We start from the raw sequence: 25,000 nt of genomic DNA on the forward strand, positions 1-25,000 counted from the left end.
GAGAGAGAGAGAGAGAGAGAGAACGAGGGAGGGAGAGAGAGAGAGACAGAGGGGACAGGGAGAGAGAGAGAGAGAGAGAGAGAGAGAGAGAGAGAGAGAGAGAGAGAGAGAGAGAGAGAGAGAGAGAACGAGGGAGGGAGAGAGAGAGAGACAGAGGGGGACAGGGAGAGAGAGAGAGACAGAGGGGGACAGGGAGAGAGAGAGAGAGAGAGAGAGAGAGAGAGAGAGAGAGAGAGAGAGAGAGAGAGAGAGAGAGAGGGAGAGAGAGAAAGAGAGAGAGAGAGAGAGAGAGAGAGAGAGAGAGAGAGAGAGAGAGAGAGAGAGAGAGAGAGACAGAGAGAGAACCATATTCATAACATTAGTCTTTTGAAAAAAAAGTGAATGATAGTACTCATCTAAATCTACTCATTTACTTGAGCTGTGCTTTCGTAAGGTTGAGCTGCAGCTCTGGAACCCCGGATTACTACCCCTGTGTACAGGTGTTTGAACCCGTTGTAGCCTTTCGTGTCTACAACTAATCACTAGGTGGAGTCAACCTTCACTACTTTTCTTCCTAACTCATTCTTTTCATTGACAATACTAAGATAAAAAAACGGTCAAATACTGTAGCTCGTTCGGGTACTTAGTTCCCACCTGTGTACCCTTGTTAGTGCCACTTTAATATGTGTTATGGTGAAAGGATACCTTGAAGTTACCTTGAGGTGCTTCCGGGGCTTAGTGTCCCCGCGGCCCGGTCGTCGACCAGGCCTCCTGGTTGCCGGACTGATCAACCAGGCTGTTGGACGCGGCTGCTCGCAGCCTGACGTATGAGTCACAGCCTGGTTGATCAGTCCGGGGATGGGTGAAGTGAAGGGATGGGAGGGGCCTGATATGGGAGAGGAGGTTTGGAGGTGAGGTATGGGAAAGAAGAGGCCTGACATATAAGGTGGAGAGAGAGGGAGGGAAGCTTAGATTAGTATGAGAGGGGGGCTGGGGGGGAGGGGCGGGGTTGGCAGAAGTGTAATAACAGCATTTCTGTGGAAGCGGCTTAACAACAGACTAATTAGAAGCTTTGTAATTGGAAGATGTTTGTGCAAGGGACCCAGGGAGCACCGCCCCCCTTCCTACTCATCGAATCAATTAGCGAACAAGTATCGGGAGAAGTTAATTACCATGTCACAAGAGGCTTCACCTTTCACTGTTACACCAAAGGCACAATCACTCACTGTTATTCCCTGTCTTGGAATAAATAAACCAATCTGGCATAAATTTACCAAGCTGCTATCAGTAAATCAAGCTGACACTATCAGTAAATCAAGCTGACTTAAACCAAGCTGACAAGATTTAGCTTTTCTTAGATTCAGCGAAAAACAGATGTCGTTTTTCCTGTCCATGATGAAGTCGAACTGGTGGTGGTGGTGTCCTATAGACTGATAGGAGCCCACGGTCCTGTATAATCTTCTAATGGGCCTGATACAGGATTCGCCGTGTTTTGTGAATTGATTTGTATAAACAGTAATGTGTAGAGAAGGAGAGAGAGACAGAGAAACAAACAGAATACACAAATGTCTATTAATCTGATTAAACTTCCAAGACGATGTATTTGAACCCCTCACTTAATCGGGTGTTTATCTAAGATGAAAATTAAACCTAAAACCAATTAGACAGTGGGTGACAACATGGTCGCCCATCAGCAGACCAATCACTGCCATCTGTTCCTCCAATTGGTTAATCAACGAGAAAAGTTAAGAGTGGAATTACCCAATCAGAGGGCAGGGGCAGACGTTGGGAAATAATCCTTGAGAGTTCTTACTCTTGGCTGGTCAGTTTGAAGGTGGATGTGAGAGGATATTGAAGGCTGAGGGTTGGATTTTGGGGCTGAGGTTTGGATTTTGGGGCTGAGGATTGGATTTTGGGGCTAAGGATTGGATGTTGGGGCTGAGGATTGGATGTTCATGCTCTGTATCCCTCCCACACAATATTTTCTCCCATACCCTCTTATCTACCATCCGTTTTACCTCTCCCACGTCTCTCATCTACCCCATGCTTTCTTGTCTCTCCCGGGCTCTATATATCTCCCATGCTGTCTCTCCCTCCCTCGCTCTCTGTCGCACTTTGAGAGGTACGACCTTCCTTCTCTCTCCCACACACACTCCTGAGCTCTCTCCCACACACTCCCGAGCTCTCTCCCACACACTCCCATCCTTCACCATGTGTGTCTACCTCTCCTCCCCCACTCACACAGTGTCGGACCATATTCCTTTCTCCTTTGTCGAGGCTGTCAGAACCTTTTCCCTGTCGTGTATCAGCGGAGTCAGCCTCCCTTTCTCTCCTCCTCCTCTTCCCCCCTTTTACTCCATTTGGCCCTTTATCCTATCTCTCTTTCTCCCTTCCCTCTCACCCACCACAGTCAGGGGACCCTCACGGCCACAGTAAGTGTGGATTACGCCAGGAACGTAGGTCATTAAAGACCTTTTTGTGGGCAGAGTTCGAGGTTATTTTTTGTTTGAATTGCGATTTTATATAGTTTTTGTCTGTAAATGTATTAATGTATGCGTGCTGGGAGAGAGAGAGAGAGAGAGAGAGAGAGAGAGAGAGAGAGAGAGAGAGAGAGAGAGAGAGAGAGAGAGAGAGAGAGAGAGAGAGAGGAAGGAAAGAGGCAGAAAGAGGGAGAGGAAAAAAGAGAAAGAGAGAGAAAAAAAAGAGATTACACAATGATAGCCAACACTAACATTTCTACAATTCATTTTGTATACATAAAATTTCAGAAATAAATATATAAATACATACATTAAATACATACTGTCCATACAGCTATATCTGTAAATTAGAATGTCTGTCGGTCAGTTCGACGTGTAGGCCTGAAGCTTGGGTTAGCCTCACCCAGGTTTTAACACTAAGGTTTAGAACATGGCTACTAAAGTTTAACTCCAGTAAGTGTAAAGTAATGAAATTACGTGAAGGGAGCAGGAGGCCGAACACAAGGTACCATCTGGGAGATGAAATCCTTCAAGAGTCAAATAGAGAAAAAGATCTGGGGGTTTGATATCTCACCTAATCTCTCCCCAGAAGTCCATATCATCAGCTGCATAAGCAAGATTGGCCAACATAAAAACTGCCTTCAGAAGCATGTGTTAGGAATCATTCAGAACATTGTATACCACATATGTCAGACCAGTCCTGGAGTATGCATCCCCAGCCTGGAGTCTTTCTGGTAAATGAACAATATTCATTTATCATAAAGTTCTCACAAAACTGATTGGGAGAGGACTTCTTCAATAACGAGTCGTAAAAAATCATTTTCAATAGAAACATTATTGAACCTCCTTTAATACAGATTACAAAATCATATAATTTGAATATTAGAAGCGGTTTATGTAATTTAGACCCATTTTTTATTGATCAGCTAAAGGGCGATTTTGTTGGGATCTTTGATACACATTTATCTCAATAATACCTTATTAATATCCCTTTATCTCATTAAAGACATTGTCGCATCACCTCATTCCTGCCCATTTATCCACACCACTGAACTGTAAATTCATCCTTCTGAAAATGTTTTGTTAAATACGAAAGTACTTAAGGAAATTTCGGTCTTAAGAGAGAGAGAGAGAGAGAGAGAGAGAGAGAGACCATTAGCTGTGAGAGGGGAGGAGTTGGGGTTTAGAAGAGAGGGGGGAGGGGAGAATGAAGAGGGGAAGGTGGAAAAGGAGGGAGAGAAGGGGAGGTTCCTGTGTTGCAACGATCACGAAAACAAGTTATAACCACCTCCCCCTCTTCCCCCCTTCCCCCCCCCTTCCCCCTCCAGAAGAAGAGGGGAAGAGGCCGAAAAAGGGGACAAAAAAGAGGGGAAGAAGAAGCCTGGACGATCACGTGATGAGGGGAGAGCAGAGACTGCTAATCCAGCGCCATCACCCAGCCAACGACCTGAAAAAGGGGAACGGAAGAGGGTAAGAGGTGTTTAGGGCTGGGGGGGAGAGGGGAGAATAGGGGGATAAAGAGGGGAAGAAGGGGGAAATAGGAGAAGTTGAAGGGGAAGTTGGAACACCAGGACTGAGGGAAAAGGGTTGGAGATGAGATGGGAGGAATAATACAGATGTTTAGTATGGGGTAGGGGACGACAGGTGTTGAGAAGATGTTGTGGAGGACAGGTGTTGTGGAGAGGTTGTGGAGGACAGGTGTTGTGGAGAGGTTGTGGAGGGGAGTCGAACGGGAGGCTGGAGATCAAAAGCTGAGATGTATAGGAAGCAGAATAAGAGAAGAAAATGGAGAAGTGGCTTTTGAGACCAGGAGACGAACAGGACGAAGGAGAAGGAGGACAACGAAGGAGGACACAGAATGAGAGCAAGGAAGGAAGACAAGGAAGGAGAAGAGAGAACAACAGAAATGGGAAGAAAATAATTGGCGTCAACGAGAAAAAAAAATAATGCAATAAACAGGATAAAATATAGCAAGAAAAATTAGAAAACAAGAAGAGGGGTCGAGAGATAAGACACAAGGGAGTTTCTAATTAGGCTCTAATTAGCGAACTGGAAAAATTGTCTACCTTTGTAATTACCTTTGATGAAAGGAGGCCTAAGGGAAATAACACTTCTGGAATTCCTTTTAAGATAACGCCTTGTTTCCTCAAGACGATGCTGGAACACGCGGCCTTGAACAGATACTGTTTACATTTAAACAAATATACACAAACTTATGCAAATAGCAACAGCCCAATGGATCCGAACGTGTTATTTGAAAAGATTTTATTTTAATTGTGACGCTAAGATACGGGCTGAGAGTCTCATAAATTAACAATCTTGGAGGGTTAAAAAAAAAACAAAGAGCATCTCAAGGAGTCAAAGTGACTTTAGGAAGAATGCGAACTCCTTCACATCTAGATATATATGGGCCCAAAAGGCAAATTACCAGTTTCTAGAGAGGTAGCGATGGGTGGACGGTGGAATCCTGCATGTATAAAGAAATGTAAAGCTCTGGTGGCACGATCGTTAAGAGTCACGTGGAGATAAAGCTTGGACACTGTAGAGATAAAGCTTGGACACTCTGGAGATACCAGAATCACTTCAATCAACACATATAGCTCTGCTGCTCCTATAGTCCTCCTATAGAGGGGAGCAAAGCGATCCCTGAAATTTATAGATCCGTCGCTCTAGCATCACACACAATACAAGTGTCCGAAATGAATGATCAGGAGTCAGGTCTCCAGTGTTATATGGACAAGTGACCTCCACAAATAAAGTTAACAAGGGTTTAGAACAGGAAGATCGGGCCATTCCCAGTGACTCGACCACTATGACAAAATCACGGAAGCGTTAGAAGATAAATAAAATGCAAATGAGATATACACGACCTTTACAAAGGCATAATGTGACTATTGGGTGATTGCTCATAAAATGACATGAAAATGAATAACAGGAAAATTTGAATAACAGTCAATTAAACCAAAGCAGGTTTAAGTACAGTGAAAAGTTCTGTACCTCAGGGCACAGTCCTTGTATCACTGTTGTTTTTCTATATCTCATCTGATCTTGACAGAAATACAAATCACAGCTTCATGTCAACTTGACACCGAAAACCTATAAACTGATATTAGCAAAGTTTTCGTCTGGGAAGATAACATGTTATTTAGCAGTGACACATTCTAGATACTTAGGTATGGGACAGACTAATAATATCTTAGACGAAATTTAGGGTACAAGTCACAATCAGATTGACTCTCTGAGTAGGAAAGCCAAAAATGTATAAAGGATTTGGGAATAATGATCTATGTCGATCTATCGCTTTGGGAAGATAACCATGCTAATATATACACCCACCACCAATACCCACCAACAACAACACCCACCACCAACACCCACCAACACCCACCACCAACACCAACACCCACCAACACCCACCACCAACACCCACCAACACCCACCACCAACACCAACACCCACCAACACCCACCACCAACACCCACCAACACCCACCACCAACACCCACCAACACCCACCACCACCACCAACACCCACCACCAACACCCACCACCAACACCACCAACACCCACTAACACCCACCACCAACACCAACACCCACCACCAACACCCAACACCAACACCAACCAACACCCACCTCCACCACCAACACCCACCATCAACACCCACCACCAACACCAACACCCACCACCAACACCACCAACACCCACCAACACCCACCACCAACACCAACACCCACCACCAACACCCAACACCAACACCCACCAACACCCACCTCCACCACCAACACCCACCAACACCAACACCAACACCACCACCAACACCCACCAACCACCACCACCAACACCCACCAACACCAACACCAACACCAACCATCAACAACACCCACCACCAACACCAACCATCAACAACACCCACCATCTATGAACAACACAATAATTAAGGAGGTAGTCATTATAATGTATAAATTGCCTTCCCTCAGAGACATTCTCTTCCCAAGTTTGACCCATCAGGGAGAGTGATGAAGGGAGAGGGGAGAGGAGGAGAAACAGAGGAGGGGAGAGAGAGTGAGAGGGAAGAAAGGGGGAGAGATAGTGGAGAGAGGAAGAGACAGGGAGAAGGAAGGTGAAGTTGAGAGAAAGAAGGGGAGTAGAGGAAGTGGTAGGTAATAAAGAGTGGGGGAGGAGATAAGAGAGAATGTGATGATAAGAGAACGAGTGAGAAGAGGCAAGGGAAGATAGTAGAGAGACAGACAGACAGACAGACAGACAGACAGACAGACAGACAGACAGACAGACAGACGAAGAAGAAATATAGAAACACGGAGAAGAAGAAGAGGGAAGAATGAAGAGACAAGAAAGAAGGTGTAGAACTTGCAAAAAAAAAACGATTATAGTGATTTACAGAAACAGAAGAATGATTAGGAAAGAAAGATAGGAATAATAATAACCTGAAAAACGAAACGTATAATTATACAAACGAAGCGATTACAAAATCTTTAGTATTGAACGAAGGAGAAAAGAACTGAACAGTAACGAAAATGAACATTAAAAGCAAAAAAAAAAAAAACCCGAAGAGATTAATAAATCAACGAAAAAAAAGGATGGGAAGAGAAATGATAAATGAGTAAAAAAAGAGAAGATGCGAGAGAAGAGCTTAAAGAGATAATGATAGGAGGAAGCAATACAAGTTCCCAACTCTGTGTGTGTGTGATGTTCAAGAGGTGAGCCGTGCTGCCAAGGTTGTCAGGATATGACAGACAGATATGACAGATATGGCAGGGGGAGAGAAGGAGAGAGAGAGAGAGAGAGGGAGAGTAGGAGAAATGAGAGGGGGGAAAAAAGAGGATAAAACTAGAGAGGAGGAAACAGAGATGGTTAAAGGCAGGAGATAGAGACATGAGATTGATTAGAGAAGGAGAATTGGAATTCACGTTGGAGAGTAAAAGAGGGAATCTCAAGAAAGGGATGTCGAAGGAAGTGAAGGGAAGGAAGTGAGGGTGGAGAGAAAGAGGGAGAGAGGGAGGGAGGGCAGGAGGAAGGGAAGGTTAGGTTAGGTCTCTGAGGGGATTACTGTTATCTAATGGTCCATTCAGGGGGTCGAGGCTTTAGGGGTGACACGCAAGAATGGAGAGAGAGGAAAGAAAGAGAAGGGAGAGGAAGAGGGGGAGAGAGAGAGAGAGAGGGTGAGTGCGAGAGAGAGAGAGAGAGAGAGAGAGAGAGAGAGAGAGAGAGAGAGAGAGAGAGAGAGAGAGAGAGAGAGAGAGAGAGAGTAACAGAGATATACAGTTTCTGATATAAAGTAACAGTTTTATTGAAATATATTATGATTAATATATATTTCTCTCTCTTTTTTATTAACTTGTCAGGCAGATTCAATATCCATTACCTCATTATGATGGTCTGTATCAGGTAGTTAGCCATGTTGGCTAGTTTGTACAAATATTAATGTTTTACTGAGGCATTCTTTATAAATTATATAATATATTATAAATAGACATATTAAATTACCTGTACGTTTGGGGGTGATCCTGGACGCCATGGGTTCGAATCCTGGTGGGGTTACATAGAGTTCTTTGTGATATATATTTGTTTATGTATTTATTCATTATACATGCTAGTCATGGGAGGAGGGACTGCAATAAACTGTCCACTAGGGACACAGGATAGGACCATAAGTAGGTTGTTTGTGTGGATAGTGATACGGAGCTCGAAAAAGGCAAGTTACCCCTGAGGAAGATCTGAGGTAGGGCAGCTACTCCCCTGAGAAAGACCTGGGGTAGGGCAGCTACCCCCCTGAGAAAGACCTGAGGGAGGGCAGCTACTCCCCTGAGAAAGATCTGGGGGAGGGCAGCTACACCCCTGAGGAACACCTGAAGAAGGGCAGCTACTCCCCTGAGAAATACCTGGGGTAGGGCAGCTACTCCCCTGAGAAAGACCTGAGGAAGGGCAGCTACTCCCCTGAGGAACACCTGGGGTAGGGCAGAAAACACGTGTGAAAGACGACCTGAATTTATTTGTGAGGAGGATCTAAGATAACACTTATAACTGATAATATATTGTTAACACTGATAACCACTTTGATAACATTGATAAAACACTGATAACACCCTTTGATAACAGTCATCAGTAATTACATCACTTATTACATCATCAATCATTATCATAATCATTATGAGTCATAGTCATCAATCATGAGCATTAATCATCAATCGTGAGCATCATTAATCACCGGATGAAGCGTCCTGTGAGGGGTCATCAATCAAGAGATGCAGCATCCAGGTGATGTTAGCGAGAGTAAGCGAGGCTGCTCGCTATTGCTGCTGGCGTCTCGCTAAGTGGACGGTCTCGCTCGTTAATGCTCTCTCTAAACCATTTGGTGTTGTGTGTTTCAATTGTTTGACTTTGCTTATTTTTTTCCGTTTTTTTTTATAACAACCAGAGTCATAAGACACTTTCCACGGGCCACAAACAAGGACAAAATGGCCCACTGCGGGTCACAAACACATTAAAACAATCACCACGAGGCCACAAACAAGCATAAAATGGCCCACTGCGGGTCACAAACACATTAAAACAATCACCACGAGGCCACAAACAAGCATAAAATGGCCCACTGCGGGTCACAAACACATTAAAACAATCACCACGAGGCCACAAACAAACATAAAATGGCCCACTGCGGGTCACAAACACACAAAACAATCACCACGAGGCCACAAACAAACAAAACAATCACCACGAGGCCACAAACAAACAAAACAATCACCACGAGGCCACAAACAAACAAAACAATCACCACGAGGCCACAAACAAACAAAACAATCACCACGAGGCCACAAACACACAAAACAATCACCACGAGGCCACAAACAAACAACACAATCACCACGAGGCCACAAACAAACAAAACAATCACCACGAGGCCACAAACACACAAAACAATCACCACGAGGCCACAAACACACAAAACAATCACCACGAGGCCACAAACAAACAAAACAATCACCACGAGGCCACAAACACACAAAACAATCACCACGAGGCCACAAACACACAAAACAATCACCACGAGGCCACAAACACACAAAACAATCACCACGAGGCCACAAACACACAAAACAATCACCACGAGGCCACAAACACACAAAACAATCACCACGAGGCCACAAACACACAAAACAATCACCACGAGGCCACAAACAAACAAAACAATCACCACGAGGCCACAAACAAACAAAACAATCACCACGAGGCCACAAACAAACAAAACAATCACCACGAGGCCACAAACAAACAAAACAATCACCACGAGGCCACAAACACACAAAACAATCACCACGAGGCCACAAACACACAAAACAATCACCACGAGGCCACAAACACACAAAACAATCACCACGAGGCCACAAACACACAAAACAATCACCACGAGGCCACAAACACACAAAACAATCACCACGAGGCCACAAACACACAAAACAATCACCACGAGGCCACAAACACACAAAACAATCACCACGAGGCCACAAACAAACAAAACAATCACCACGAGGCCACAAACAAACAAAACAATCACCACGAGGCCACAAACACACAAAACAATCACCACGAGGCCACAAACAAACAAAACAATCACCACGAGGCCACAAACACACAAAACAATCACCACGACGCCACAAACAAACAAAACAATCACCACGAGGCCACAAACAAACAAAACAATCACCACGACGCCACAAACAAACAAAACAATCACCACGAGGCCACAAACACAAAACAATCACCACGACGCCACAAACAAACAAAACAATCACCACGAGGCCACAAACAAACAAAACAATCACCACGAGGCCACAAACAAACAAAACAATCACCACGAGGCCACAAACAAACAAAACAATCACCACGAGGCCACAAACAAACAAAACAATCACCACGAGGCCACAAACACACAAAACAATCACCACGAGGCCACAAACACACAAAACAATCACCACGACGCCACAAACATAAACAATCAACAAGGGCCTCAAACAAACACACGTAAAATTCGAATAAGGGTATTTTTTTTTGGGGGGGGGGCAAGCTGTTTACAATGTAAGTTTGTTTGTTTGTTTTAATCACTGATATTACTAGCAAAACAAGTGAGCAACAAAGAGAAAATAAAGAGAGACGGGACGATAAAGAGACCAGCACCAAACGAGGAAATAAGTGCATGAGACGAAGAATAAACAGGGAACAAGCGAATGGGAAACAAATTAAGAAAGGCAGAAAGGGAGAAGTTAAGAGGCTGATTAAGAAAGGAAGAGTCATGAAGAGAGATGAGATAATAAAGAGGCTTGAGAGAAGAGATAAAACTGGAAGACCTAACATAGAGGAGTAACTTAGAAGAGAGTGAATGAGAGGAGAGAGGGATAAATTGCAGTATTCAATGCCACCAGTGATGAATAGAGGAGATAGGGGAGACCTGAAATGCTGAGAAATTTAGAACCAGATGAACATAAGGGCTAAATTAGCATAGAGGAATGTGCAATAACGATTGGGGGGAAAGAGGAGATTGCGAGAATGAACGCCTTAAATAAAAAATAAATAATTAAAAACTAAAGATAATAGGATAAACAGAAGAAGTTAGTAAGTAAAACTATTAAGAAATTCCAAATTAAATGCACTTTAAATCAAAAAGAGATCTGGGTATTTTGCAGTATTTAGTGACGTGTGAAACCAATATGAATCATGACTACACAACGGCAACAAACAGTAAACAACGGCTACCCAAACAGGCAGCGAGATGCCAGCATCATCATCATCCCTGACGAGAGATGAGAGCGGAGGCTGCATCTCATGCAGGAGCATCATCACCTTTGGTTATTTTGCACTTAATCACGTCTAGCGGCACTACCTGGTGATAAGGTTAAAGGTAAAAAAGCTATTCTAACCCAGCAGTTGTAGGGGTAAAGTGGCTTAATGGCTGCGTAAAACCCACCCAAGCTTTGAAGGTAAGGAAAGAGAACGCCCTAACAATTTTGGGAACTTAGAACTTACGAGTAATTAGGCGTTTTGCTGTGTTCAATCAATGCATAGTTACTGGATGTCTTTTGAGAGGTTGTGATTAGCCTCACATGGGCTAAATTGAACGCAAGTGTTATGAGGAGTTTTGGGGGGTATTAAGTGAACGCAAGAACAATTAGGTGTTTGGAGGTGCTGAGTGAGCGCAAAAGTAATTATAAATTTGAAGTTGGTGAGGATCGCAGTAACAATTAAATGGTCGAGGTGCTGTGTTCACGAAAAAGTAATTACTTTTTAAAAAGTGCCGAGTGGACACAAAATTAATTAGATGTTTGGAAGTGCTGAGTGAATACAAAATTAGGTGTTTGGAGGCATGGAGTGAACACAAAAGTAATTATGTGTTGTTAAGTGCTGAGTGAACACAAAATTAAGTGTTTGGAGGTATAGAGTGAGCACAAAAGTAATTAGGCGTTTGGATGGGGGGTGAGTGAAGACGAGGCTTCTCTAGAGTAAAGCCTGATAAAGCCTAAAGCCTGATAAAGCCTAAAGACTGATAAAGCTAGCTTCTCATACCATGGCACGCCTCATGCCCTCCCTGAATATAAATTGGTTATTTAGTCGACCCTCGATGTCAATATCATTTCCCTCAGAAATTAAAATAACAGTTTAGGTGTAATCAATGTGTATATTTGAGTGATATGAGCTCCATAAAAGCCCTCTTGTCTCGTGTTATGGTGTTTTAATTAATTTACATAAGCTATTTTTGCTTTTGAGTACCGATAAGGGTTTTAGGGTTCATTGGTTCATTGTCATGTTGAAGTACTGTGCTTTGTTGTATAATGATTTGTATAATGTACATGTTGTTTTATTGGCCATATTACTAGCTTATGTTTTCGCAATATTCGGGTGCTATAGCTATGATATAATACTGCTAGGCTATATTCCCACCTTCACGTATTATAATCTTGCCATTAGGCTGTAGAGCTATGTTGTTATGTTGCCATATTGCCATTCTTGCCTTTGCCATTATTCATATTGCCATTTTCTGCCTGTAAGCGGCGCTGCAGGATTTAACAGACTGTTTCTACTGTTTCTTGTTCGTGTTGCAAAGGCAGCTGCGAAAGGATTATTTACAGAGTAACAGATTTCAGAATTCTAAATTGCTGTGATGGGTTATCTTGAGATGATTTCGGGGCTTTTAGTGTCCCCGCGGCCCGGTCCTTGACCAGCCCTCCACCCCCAGGAAGAAGCAGCCCGTGACAGCTGACTAACACCCAGGTACCTATTTTACTGCTAGGTAACAGGGGCATAGGGTGAATGGGTATTCATATATCTATTTTGTTTTGAATTTAATGATGATGTTACATGTGATCTTAAGTTCTGTGAAGAATTAAGTTTAAAACACGAAGATGAATATTAAAGCTTTAATACTTTATACTTTATATATATATTTATTTATACTAAATATACGAGTATAGTGCTTAGCGCAAGCTTTAATGTGTTAATAAAGGTACAAGTTTAAAATTAAAGAAAGGAATTGTGTTTACTAAAAGTTTAGGATCTGACGCTTGGCTTGGACGACTTGTCAGTGAGAGAAATAATAACTTTGGGTTTTTAGACAAACATCAAAGACAGTTGCCTACCAATCATGGCCATGTACATACGAAACCTGTGCATCTTTCCTTGTTCTTGTCGGCTTTGTTTACGTTTATTAAAGCAGTTTGTGAAACACTAGTGCGAAGTTGTTTATGACAATAATAACCTTGGGTTGTGAAGTTTCTAACCTCGTAAACTTGGCCCTACATGTTTCTAACCTCGTAAACGTGAATTTACATGTTTCTAACCTCGTAAACGTGGACCTACATGTTTCTAACCTCGTTAACGTGGACCTACAGGTTTCTAACCTCGTAAACTTGGACCTACATGTTTCTAACCTCGTAAACGTGGACCTACAGGTTTCTAACCTCGTAAACTTGGACCTACATGTTTCTAACCTCGTAAACGTGGACCTACATGTTTCTAACCTCGTAAACGTAGACCTACATGTTTCTAACCTCGTAAACTTGGACTTACATGTTTCTAACCTCGTAAACGTGGATCTACATGTTTCTAACCTCGTAAACTTGGACTTACATGATGCCTAGATTATATAAAAGTCAGGAATACAGGCCTGCTGTGGTTCACAGGCCTCTGCCCGCCTGATTTGTTACATAAAGGTTTACAATTCCCTGCTCTCCATAGGCCTGGCATTTCCATATGTATCCAGAGAGATGAAGACACTTCAGATACTCGACAATGTATCCACTGAGAGTCTTGTTTTAGTCTTTCGGTCCTAGTCTTATCGAGTTCCTCTCTACTGTTTCTTGAGCGAATAGGTTGTCACTGTTGTTTCATTCTGTAGTTGCTGTGGCGGGAGAAGGTGACGCAGGAGTTACATCAACATAGTGTGGGGAATCCCAGTATTAACAGCGACAGGAATTCCTCCCACAAGCCCCTCCCCCTTGTACACACTGGTTAATGAAGGCAAACGATGTAGTCTACCATGGGACGAGTGGAAGCCAGCCTCTCCTCCATCAGTAATTAGTCCGACCCATTACTCTTCATCAGGGGCCCCTCCTGGCTCCGTCCTCCTCTTCCCTACATCGTAGCACTCTCTTCGTCCTACCAAACATGTCCTCTACCCCCCTTTCAACCTCCTCGACGTCTGAGCCCGACACTCAGGCCTCTCTCTGTCTTCCTCAGGGTCACCCCTCCGGAGGGTGGAAATAGCCAAAGCTACTCTATGTCCCCTTTTGAGATGTATTTTACTGCTCAATAAATGTACTTGAAACCACTGCGCCTCTCTCTCTCTCTCTCTCTCTCTCTCTCTCTCTCTCTCTCTCTCTCTCTCTCTCTCTCTCTCTCTCTCTCTCTCTCTCTCTCTCTCTCTCTCTCTCTCTCTCTCTCTCTCTCTCTCTCTCTCTCTCTCCCACCAAGCACTCTTCCCTCCTGAAGAAGGGTCTGCAATTTCACACTTCCTTCTCTTATCTACACGCGGGTCTCCGCCCCTCGGTGCGTCCCTGATTTATCGAATATATTCGAGTGCCAGAAAGCGGCTTGTGGCGGCACGACGCGAAGCAGACCATTGTATACGGGACTTTTTAACGCATTTCTGAACTGACTTACGCCGGGAGGGAGTTTGCGCCCCCTGGCGAATGTGCTGCCAAGTTTGCTTTGTTTGTAGGTCTTGCAAGCTGTTTTGCAAGATAATTTAGGACGCCAAGGATATGAGGATAGTTTCAGAGTCAAATGCTTTGGTAAAGGGCAGGAGCTGGCTACCAGCATGCAACAGAGAAGATCAAGATCCTTGTCACGTGAAGCATGTTCTTGAGGTTATCTTGAGATGATTTCGGGGCTTTAGTGTCCCCGCGGCCCGGTCCTCGACCAGGCCTCCACCCCCAGGAAGCAGCCCGTGACAGCTGACTAACACCCAGGTACCTATAACAGGGGCATAGGGTGAAAGAAACTCTGCCCATTGTTTCTCGCCGGCGCCCAGGATCGACCCCAGGACCACAGGATCACAAGTCCCACGTGCTGTCCGCTCAGCCGACCGGCTCCCTGGCACTGTTTGAGTTTCCTGAATATTTCCGCGAATAGATTTTTTTTCTTTTTTGAGTAAATAAATGATTAGATCTGTTTGTAAAAGGTATTATTATACTCTTAAAATAACGAGTAATAATTAAAATAATAACGATAACCTTCATGTCTCTTTTTACACGTTATTTTTTTTCATCTTTCGTATAAACATTTTTATGCCTAAAAACCTTCGTTATCAATGCCAAGTTTATCACCTTTTTCACACTAGGATGTTGTTGTTGTCTAAGTGTCACCTGCTGGGAACATAAAGTTCCATGTGGGCTGCCTCGTCCTCTCTCTCTCTCTGCCTTGCCAACCACCACAGTCGCCTCAGCCGCCGCCACCACCACCTCCACAACATGCAGATACCAAAAAAAAAAGTAGTTCCCTTTGAAACATTACAAAATTACTTTCCTGTTACTGATTCAATTTGATGTCGAAGGAGGCCACCCATACATATTATATATATACACATATATACATATTATACATACATATTATATGTATACCATACATATAATTATATGTATACCACCCATACATATTATATGTATACACCCACAAGTATACATGCATATGTATACACACTTACTATTTACATATCTGATGATGCGGGGGAGAACTTGGTGGTGCACAGACAATAGGCCTACACAAAAGGTAAATAGGCCTATACACCAAGTTCATCAATAAATATAATAGACGTAAAAAACAACCTATCAACAGTATCTATAGGCCTACACACCAATAAATGAAAAAAAAATGGCCTACAGAATAACATATGAAGAAAATAGGCCTTCACCAATATAGCAATAAAAATAGGTCTTCACACCAATATATCAATAACGAAAATAGGCCTACACACCCCGGCTCATATTATATGTCTCCTTTACCACCAGCGTTAATAGCGACAAAAAACACCCCTTATCAGTAATAAAATTAACGAACAGAGATATGAGAAAAATGAAATATTACTTTGAGAGAGATAAACAGATAAAGAAAGATATAGACAGCTACTTTATCGCATCCCCCCTTTATCTATCTGCTTTATCTATCTATCCGCTGCCGCTCACAGAGAGCCATTCACAGCGATTAAGACCGAAAATGAACACTTCACCCAGACTCCAAATCCACTCTCTTAACCTCGAACGAGGTACCCGTAAACAAGCTTGGAGTCAGTGAGTAACGGTAATGGAGCAATTGGAAATATAACGTATGAGAGGAACGGCCGACCTGCTCCGTGCCTCCGCCCTCTCGCCAGGCAAATCAGTAATGGAAGTCGTTAACCAAAAAAATCAAAGAAGGTAATTCACAGACTGCGATTAAGGCGGATTTACGGAATATTCCAGCGAACCGCTCCTGGCAGCTGAGGTTATTTCGTAGCGGATAAGAATGTCTTCGAATCGAATTGCTGCAACTCTGACGGCCATTGAGTTTCCGTTATGGTGAGTTGAATAGCTTCCAATGGTCTAGAGTGAGTTTCTTTTAATTAAACCTGGAGGGGCTGGCATGCAGATCTCGATATTGGCAGCTGGGACCCCCCCCTGTTGCAAGCTGGGGGTCCCCTGTTGGATAGTGGGGGTCCCTGTTGGGCAGTGGGGGTCCCTGTTGGACAGTGGGGGTCCCTGTTGGAACCTGGGGGTCCCTGTTGCAAGCTGGGGGTTCCCTGTTGGATAGTGGGGGTCCCTGTTGGACAGTGGGGGTCCCTGTTGGACAGTGGGGGTCCCTGTTGGACAGTGGGGGTCCCTGTTGGACAGTGGGGGTCCCTGTTGCAAGCTGAGGGTCCCTGTTGTAAGGTGAGGGTCCCTGTTGGAAGCTGGGGGTCCCTGTTGGAAGCTGGAGGTCCCTGTTGGAAGCTGGGGGTCCCTGTTGGAAGCTGGATGTCCCTGTTGGAAGCTGAGGGTCCCTGTTGGAAGCTGGATGTCCCTGTTGGAAGCTGAGGGTCCCTGTTGGAAGCTGGATGTCCCTGTTGGAAGCTGGGGGTCCCTGTTGGACAGTGGGGGTCCGCTGTTGGAAGCTGAGGGTCCCTGTTGCAAGCTGGAGGTCCCTGTTGGACAGCTGGGGGTCCCTGTTGGAAGCTGAAGGTCCCTGTTGGACAGCTGGAGGTCCCTGTTGCAAGCTGAGGGTCCCTGTTGGACAGTGGGGGTCCCTGTTGGACAGCTGGGGTCCCCCTGTTGGAAGCTGAGGGTCCCTGTTGGAAGCTGGAGGTCCCTGTTGGAAACTGGGGGTCCCTGTTGGTAGCTGGGGGTCCCTGTTGGAAGCTGGAGGTCCCTGTTAGAAGCTGGAGGTCCCTGTTGTAAGCTGGGGTCCCAGATGAAACTAGGACCCAAGAATGAGAACACCTGTTGACAAACTTCCATTTGCAATTTTTGCTCCTCAACAAATCAAATGCTTGTGATGAGTAGCAGGTTGAGGACGTAATGTGGTAATTAATGTCCCCCCCCCCACCTCATGATGAATAGTTGAACCATCCGTTGTTGGGATGAGTAATACTCCGATATTGTGGTGGAGTGAGTAATGGGTTTCAGTGAGTGAAGAGTCTGCCAACATGCAATGAATCTGGGAATAATGATGTCTGGCGACCTTGGACTAATCTCTTGTCTTAGTCAGATCGCTGACAATGACCAGGCGGTGTTTTAAGATAATGTTTAAGATTCGCTACCTAGAACATAAAGTTCCAGGTAGCACAGGCTATGGTGAGCCCGTAGCTCAAAGAACATTCCTGGAGAGCAAGTATGTTGTGTCTGAGGACTTAACGTTCAGGGAGAATAACCGAGCTAATATAGCATCAGCTAGAACAAATTATAGGATGGATTTCGAGAACATCCATATATCTGGGATTCCGTCAAAATATATTCCGTCAAAATATATTCTCACTGGCAATTTAATATTACCAGTGAGAATTTTGGGAAACTAAAACAAATGAACATTCCACTAACCTTCCCTCCTTTGTATCCGGTATGCCCAAAAATCGAATCAGTTTATACACATATTTTGGTAAAGCAATGGTTCAATTTTTAGAAAAACTGTTAAAGTTGGCCAAAACTTGTTACCTTGAGGTTACCTTGAGGTGCTTCCGGGGCTTAAGCGTCCCCGCGGCCCGGTCGTCGACCAGGCCACGATAATAGATTCGCAGAATCACAACTGACTACGTTCGAATTTTTCTTCATCTGTAATTCCTTACCTCTGTTTGACTCCTATCTTCAAATGCTTCACCATCGTACTGTAAATGCAAATAATTTCCACAAAAGAACGAAAAACACCTAACCTAACCTAGGCTTAACTATAAACAATTAGAATATATACATTAATATAATTTATATTAGACAAAAAATAATGATTTTAGTTACTCTGTTAAAACTCAGACTTTCAGAGAAAGGCTGTCAGCCGCTCAATCTAACCGAGTTTATTTTTATAACACAACTTACATTTCCAACTCACAAACTCACACACTTTATCTCGTAAACTCAGAATTAAGAAAAAACAATGCAGGCGATGAGTCACAATAACGTGGCTGAAGTATGTTGACCAGACCACACACTAGAAATTGAAGGGACGACGACGTTTCGGTCCGTCCTGGACCATTCTCAAGTCGATTGTCAAGTCACAATCGACTTGAGAATGGTCCAGGACGGACCGAAACGTCGTCGTCCCTTCAATTTCTAGTGTGTGGTCTGGTCAAGAAAAAACAATGTTTTATGATCTATAATTAATTTTTTACAGTTACATCAAAACGAGTTGCTTAAATAACACCATTTATACAACTTTAAAATACGTGGTTTTACTTCGAATAGCGTATTAAAAATTATATATATCGATGCGTTTCTCCGGCACTTTTCGAAGTTGAGAAATACGCAAATTATCGTTTGGGATTAAATTGCATTCATCAACGATGAGGAGGATGAGGAATGAGGTTAAGAGTCGATGTCGCTCACTAATCACCGGCTGTTATTCACTTACCGTAAAAGCCTTCGACTTGTCCGGTTAATACAGCAGTTGGCCCATTAGTGAATTGTTTGTTCCTGCTGGCCGGCTGGTTTATGGGTTCAATTATCTGGCTAATTAGATCCGTTATAAGGTACCGGATCGCAGGGAAGGGCTTCACTTCTGGCCGTGGTTCGACTCCACGGCTCCGCACTCCATTTTCTTTATTATGCTGACTTTTATATCTATATATATATATATATATATATATATATATATATATATATATATATATATATATATATATATATATATATATATATATATATATGACAGTGTCAGACCACAGAGGAAAATTGAAACAGGAATTTCCTTAAGTACTTTCGTATATTAATACATTCACTCCTTTTCAATAATACTTTCACTCCTTCTGAAGATGTATTAATAATCGAAAGTACTTAAGAAAATTCCTGTTTCAATTTTTCTCCGTGGTCTGACACTGTCATTTATATATATATATATATATATATATATATATATATATATATATATATATATATATATATATATATATATATGACATATATATTGGCTTGTGTGGCCCTAGAACCAAGCATGTATAAGTCAAATACATACTTATTAACCTCGGCAATAGTCAATATTTGTACTATTTACTCCGGGTAGAGGAAGGGTTGAAGTTGACTCCACCCATGGACCCAAATGTACAGCACCAATTGGGGTTTAGGGACCAGTTACATCAGTCGAGTGAAGGTTGAAAGACGAGTTTCAAGAGCTGGAGATCAACACCAGCAAGCAACGATAGGTAAATGGAGCAAGGTTAATACTCAACAAAATTAGAGAAATGAACAATAGAAATAAACTGGGTAAAACGGGCCTTTAAAAGTATTATTCACTTTCCAATTTTTTTGCTAAATGTTTAATGTTAAGCCAGCAAAACACCATTCATCCGGAGGCAGTGCGATGTTGGGTTTCAGTTGGCCAGGTAAGACCGCCAACCACAGCCTCAGAGAGAGAGAGAGAGAGAGAGAGAGAGAGAGAGAGAGAGAGAGAGAGAGAGAGAGAGAGAGAGAGAGAGACAGAGAGACAGAGACATAGGGAATAGAAAAAAATGTATATAGGAAAAACTGGTGGTGTTGCAGAATAGGGCAAGAAGACAATATAAGCCATGGCGTGAAGGACATGCTACACGACTCTATAAGAGGGCTCCTGGGAGAGAGAGAGAGAGAGAGAGAGAGAGAGAGAGAGAGAGAGAGAACAGAGCAGACTGCAGACAGATGGTCGTGGGAGACCCCCTGTATTGTACACAGGGAACTGGACACTCCATAACAGATATAGGGTAGGCGGGGGATATTGTAGTGCAAGACAGCATACAGAGGGGAGAGAGAGAGAGAGAGAGAGAGAGAGAGAGAGAGATAGAGAGAGAGAGAAAGAGAGAGAGAGAGAGAGAGAGAGAAAGAGAGAGATAGAGAGAGAGAGAAAGAGAGAGAGAGAGAGAGAGAGAGAGAGAGAGAGAGAGAGAGAGAGAGAGAGAGAGAGAGAGAGAGAGAGAGAGAGAGAGAGAGAACTGACAGAATCCTTAAAAGAATGAAGTTACAACAGTGAAGGGAGTTAATGCGAGAAGGTCAGTCAGACCTAAGTTTAACACGAACTCACTCCCAAACGTGTTTACACATTTTACAATAATAATAATATCTTTTACTCTTCGTCTTGCACTTATCACAGGCTTCCTCCCCTCCCCCTTCGTCATCTTTTTCCTGCTGGGGGTCCTGGCGGCAGGTTCTGGCGACCAATCTCACTCCATCTTGTCCCAAGTTCAATTCCAAACTTGTGTCCGTTCTCTGCGGTCCGGAGCTCATTCATCAGGCCCACGCCTGTCCTCAGACCAGACTCTTGGTCTCCTAACTTCTAGGTCTTCTAGGACTTCTAGTTAGGTCTCGCCTGACCCCTCAGGTCTCGCCTGACCCCTCAGGTCTCGCCTGACCCGCAGGTCAGACGGATAACAGCGCTGATTCCTAAGCTGAGGAAAGCGCTTGCATTCTGAGAATTGCTCTGATCCGGAAGCTGATAAAGACGCCAATAGGCTCTTAAAACACTGAGAAAACTATTAAAGCGTGTGTACAGCAGCTTTTATCTTCCTTGACTACTTAAATTCAAGCTTGTTTGTGTGTTCGTGTGTTAGAAAGGATTTTGGACTTCAGAGCAGTTGTCGTCCCTTGTTGTTGATGTTAAAGATTCGCTACCTGGAACAGAGTTCCAAGTAGCACGGGCTATGGTGAGCCCGTAGTGCCTTGTTCAGTTGTCGTCCCTTCACATTCTAGTGTGTGGTCTGGTCAACATACTTTAGCCACGTTATTGTGACTCATCGCCTGCATTCAGAGCAGTTGTTTCATGGCGTAAGCAAACAACCTCGTTAGGGTCGTCGTAGGGAAGCCGGACGATTGTCAGAAAGCCACGAGATAAAAGGCCATTTGTACAATGTTAAACTTTTAAGACCTTTTCTGGCCCTGAAATGATTGCTTCTCCCGACATGAATGAACGTTGTATATACATTTCAATCACATTATTGGTTGTTATTTTATGTATTTTAACCACATAATTGGTTGCCATTTTATATTTTAACCACATAATTGGTTGCCATTTATATATTTTAACCACATAATTGGTTGCCATTTTATATTTTAACCACATAATTGGTTGCCATTTATATATTTTAACCACATAATTGGTTGCCATTTATATATTTTAACCACATAATTGGTTGCCATTTTATATATTTTTACCACATAATTGGTTGAGGTAAACTGTTGATGAATTCTGGAGGCAGAAGAATGAGGAAGGAGTAGGTGCAACGACTTCGTCAATTTGCTTTCAACCATGATGATATTATCATCATTATCATCCAGTTATGGGTTCAATCATCCTAGTGTTATTATAATCCCTCGTTATCGTAAGCCCAAGTGGTTGCATATACAAGGCTATGAAAGAAAGTAAATATATAACACATATGATTTGAAGATCGACGTAAATATGGCATGTACTGAAAGTTGGATTGCCTCTGCAGTTGATATCCATAACTGATCCAGGTGGATTGTGAGAGTCGCGCTCAATTTGAGCACAGGTTATGTAGTTGTGAGCCGGGCTGTGATGGATTTAAATGGCATGTCAACAAGCCATATCTCTTTTTGACGGTAAATCCTTGATAATGCGAAGTATCCAGCCAGGGATGCCGTGCACGCACGCACGCACGCACACACACACACACATCCACACACAGGGATATGACAAGGGAAGAGAGAAAGCAGGCAGCAGACGCGAGGAAGGACAAACACGCAAGAAGACCTGGGCAAACTGAAGGAATGGCCGAACAAATGGTTATTAGAGTTTAACCCAAGCAAATGTAATGTTATGAAGATAGGTGTAGGGAGCATGAGGCCAGATACAAGGTATCATTTGGGAGATGAAATACTTCAAGAGTCAGAGAGAGAGATAAAGACTTTGGGGATGATATCACGCCAGACCTGTCCCCTGAAGCTCATATCAAGAGGATAACATCAGCGGCATATGCCAGGTTGGCTAACATAAGAACGGCCTTTAGAAACTTGTGTAAGGAATCATTCAGAACTTTGTATACCACATATGTCAGGCCAATCCTGGAGTATGCAGCCCCAGCATGGAGTCCATATCTAGTCAAGCATAAGACTAAACTGGAAAAGGTTAAAAAATTTACCAACAGACTAGTACCCGAACTGAGAAGTAATAGCTACGAGGAGCGACTACGGGAATTAAGCCTCACGTTGCTGGAAGACAGAAAAGTTAGGGGGGAACATGATCACCACATACAAGATTCTCAAAGGAATTGATAGGGTAGATAAAGACAGGCTATTTAATACAAAAGGCACACGCACCAGGTGACACAGGTGGAAACTGAGCGCCCAAATGAGCCACAGAGATATTAGAAAGAACTTTTTTAGTGTCAGAGTGGTTGACAAATGGAATGCATTAGGCAGTGATGTGGTGGAGGCTGACTCCATACACAGTTTCAAGTGTAGATATGATAGAGCCCAGTAGGCTCAAGAACCTGTACACCTATTGATTGACGGTTGAGAGGCGGGACCAAAGAGCCAGAGCTCAACCCCCACAAGCACAATTAGGTGAGTACACACACAGGGCCACGAGGCCCAAATATCAACATCATCAATGAACATCATCAAATTCATCATATATATAATCCTTCCATCCAGCACATTCGGTAAACCTATTTTAGATCCCCAAGCATTGCGCTGATTGGTACCAATCTCAAACCAGTGGTATCCTTTGCTTGGAGCCACGCTACCGTGAACAGTGTTTCTTGATTTGCTAGTAACTGTGTCCACGCGAGACAAGTTACTGTGTGTGGGAAAAGGTCACCGTTAGAAGATGCTATATTTTACAGTGAAATAGTTGAGATATACAGTTTAGAGTTGAGAGAGTTTGCACTGAGATGTTTGCAATGTACAGCGGGATGATTCACAGTAGCCAGGACAGACGGACAAGATCCTACAATGAATTCACTGTCTTCCGTGGGGTCGATTCACAGTTACGGAGAGATGGAAGAGATCAAAAACGTGATTCACAGTGATCCTTTGAAATGGGAAATGCAAAATAATAATTCTTACGAAGAAAATTGAAAACTAAATCTTAAAATGTATGCTGGTCTCTCACTCTCTCTCTCTCTCTCTCTCTCTCTCTCTCTCTCTCTCTCTCTCTCTCTCTCTCTCTCTCTCTCTCTCTCTCTCTCTCTCTCTCTCTACAGAGAAGCCTATTAGATAGGCCCAATATCTTGAGATTCTCGAAACTATTTGACTATAATTGTAGCCTTTAACAGTCGTTAAACGTCTATGAAAAAAAATTATAGGTAAATAGTATCAGTGATTAATAATCGTAATATTGATCTTCATTATTTTAAACATTATTAACCGTGAACACTAAACTTCATTAATTAATTCAAAATAAAAAGTAATTCAAAGGAAATATGTTTTACATGAATATAGCTCAAGAACATATGCACTAGCCAAAGTTCGTATGAATGACACTTCATCAGATGTCATGACACTTCATCAGATGTCATGACACTTCATCAGATGTCATGACACTTCATCAGATGTCATGACACTTCATCAGATGTCATGACACTTCATCAGATGTCATGACACTTCATCAGATGTCATTGTCAAGTGTCATATGGTTGCGGAAAGTGCAATTCAAGTGTTGGTTCTCTCTACACGACGTGGAAAGGTTTTGAAAAAGTAGGAAAATGCCTGAAACCCGAATGCGAAGTCTCAGCTTAATGTTGACAATTGGGAGTCGCCCTAAATCCCGGCAGGAAAAATAAAGTAGAAATATACTTTTAAGGTTTAGATCCTCCCTTTTTTTAAAGTCATATATCATGGAAAGAGAGAGAGAGAGAGAGAGAGAGAGAGAGAGAGAGAGAGAGAGAGAGAGAGAGACAGAGCCAGAGAAAGACAGAGCCAGAGAAAGACAGAGAGAGAGAGAGCCCAGACTCGCTACCAAACGACCCGAAAAGGTATATATATATATATATATATATATATATATATATATATATATATATATATATATATATATATATATATATATATATATATATATATATATATATATATATATATGTCGTACCTAGTAGCCAGAACTCACTTTTTGGCCTACTATTCAAGGCCCGATTTCCCTAATAAGCCAAGTTTTCCTGAATTAATATATTTTTTCTAATTTTTTTCTTATGAAATGATAAAGCTACCCATTTCATTATGTATGAGGTCAATTTTTTTTATTGGAGTTAAAATTAACGTAGATATATGACCGAACCTAACCAACCCTACCTAACCTAACCTAACCTATCCCTATCAGTTAGGTTAGGTTAGGTAGCAGAAAAAGTTAGGTTAGGTTAAGTTAGGTAGGTTAGGTAGTCGAAAAAACATTAAT

The 25,000-nt window shown here is 42.8% G+C and overlaps 2 protein-coding genes across 5 annotated transcripts in view; one reads left to right on the top strand and one right to left on the bottom strand.

The window, feature by feature from the left end:
• The window catches only part of LOC123770268 (follistatin-related protein 5), a 427,322-nt gene that overhangs the window by 209,463 nt on the left and 192,859 nt on the right, over positions 1 to 25,000 (top strand). The gene's annotated exons all lie outside the window — the stretch shown is intronic.
• Positions 16,546 to 17,436, bottom strand: LOC138373363 (MAGE-like protein 2). The gene has a single exon (XM_069339561.1). The coding sequence runs from the start codon at positions 17,434 to 17,436 to the stop codon at positions 16,546 to 16,548; it is 891 nt and encodes a 296-aa protein (XP_069195662.1).

This window comes from Procambarus clarkii, chromosome 42 (assembly GCF_040958095.1).
Source record: "Procambarus clarkii isolate CNS0578487 chromosome 42, FALCON_Pclarkii_2.0, whole genome shotgun sequence".
Lineage (NCBI taxonomy): Eukaryota > Metazoa > Arthropoda > Malacostraca > Decapoda > Cambaridae > Procambarus > Procambarus clarkii.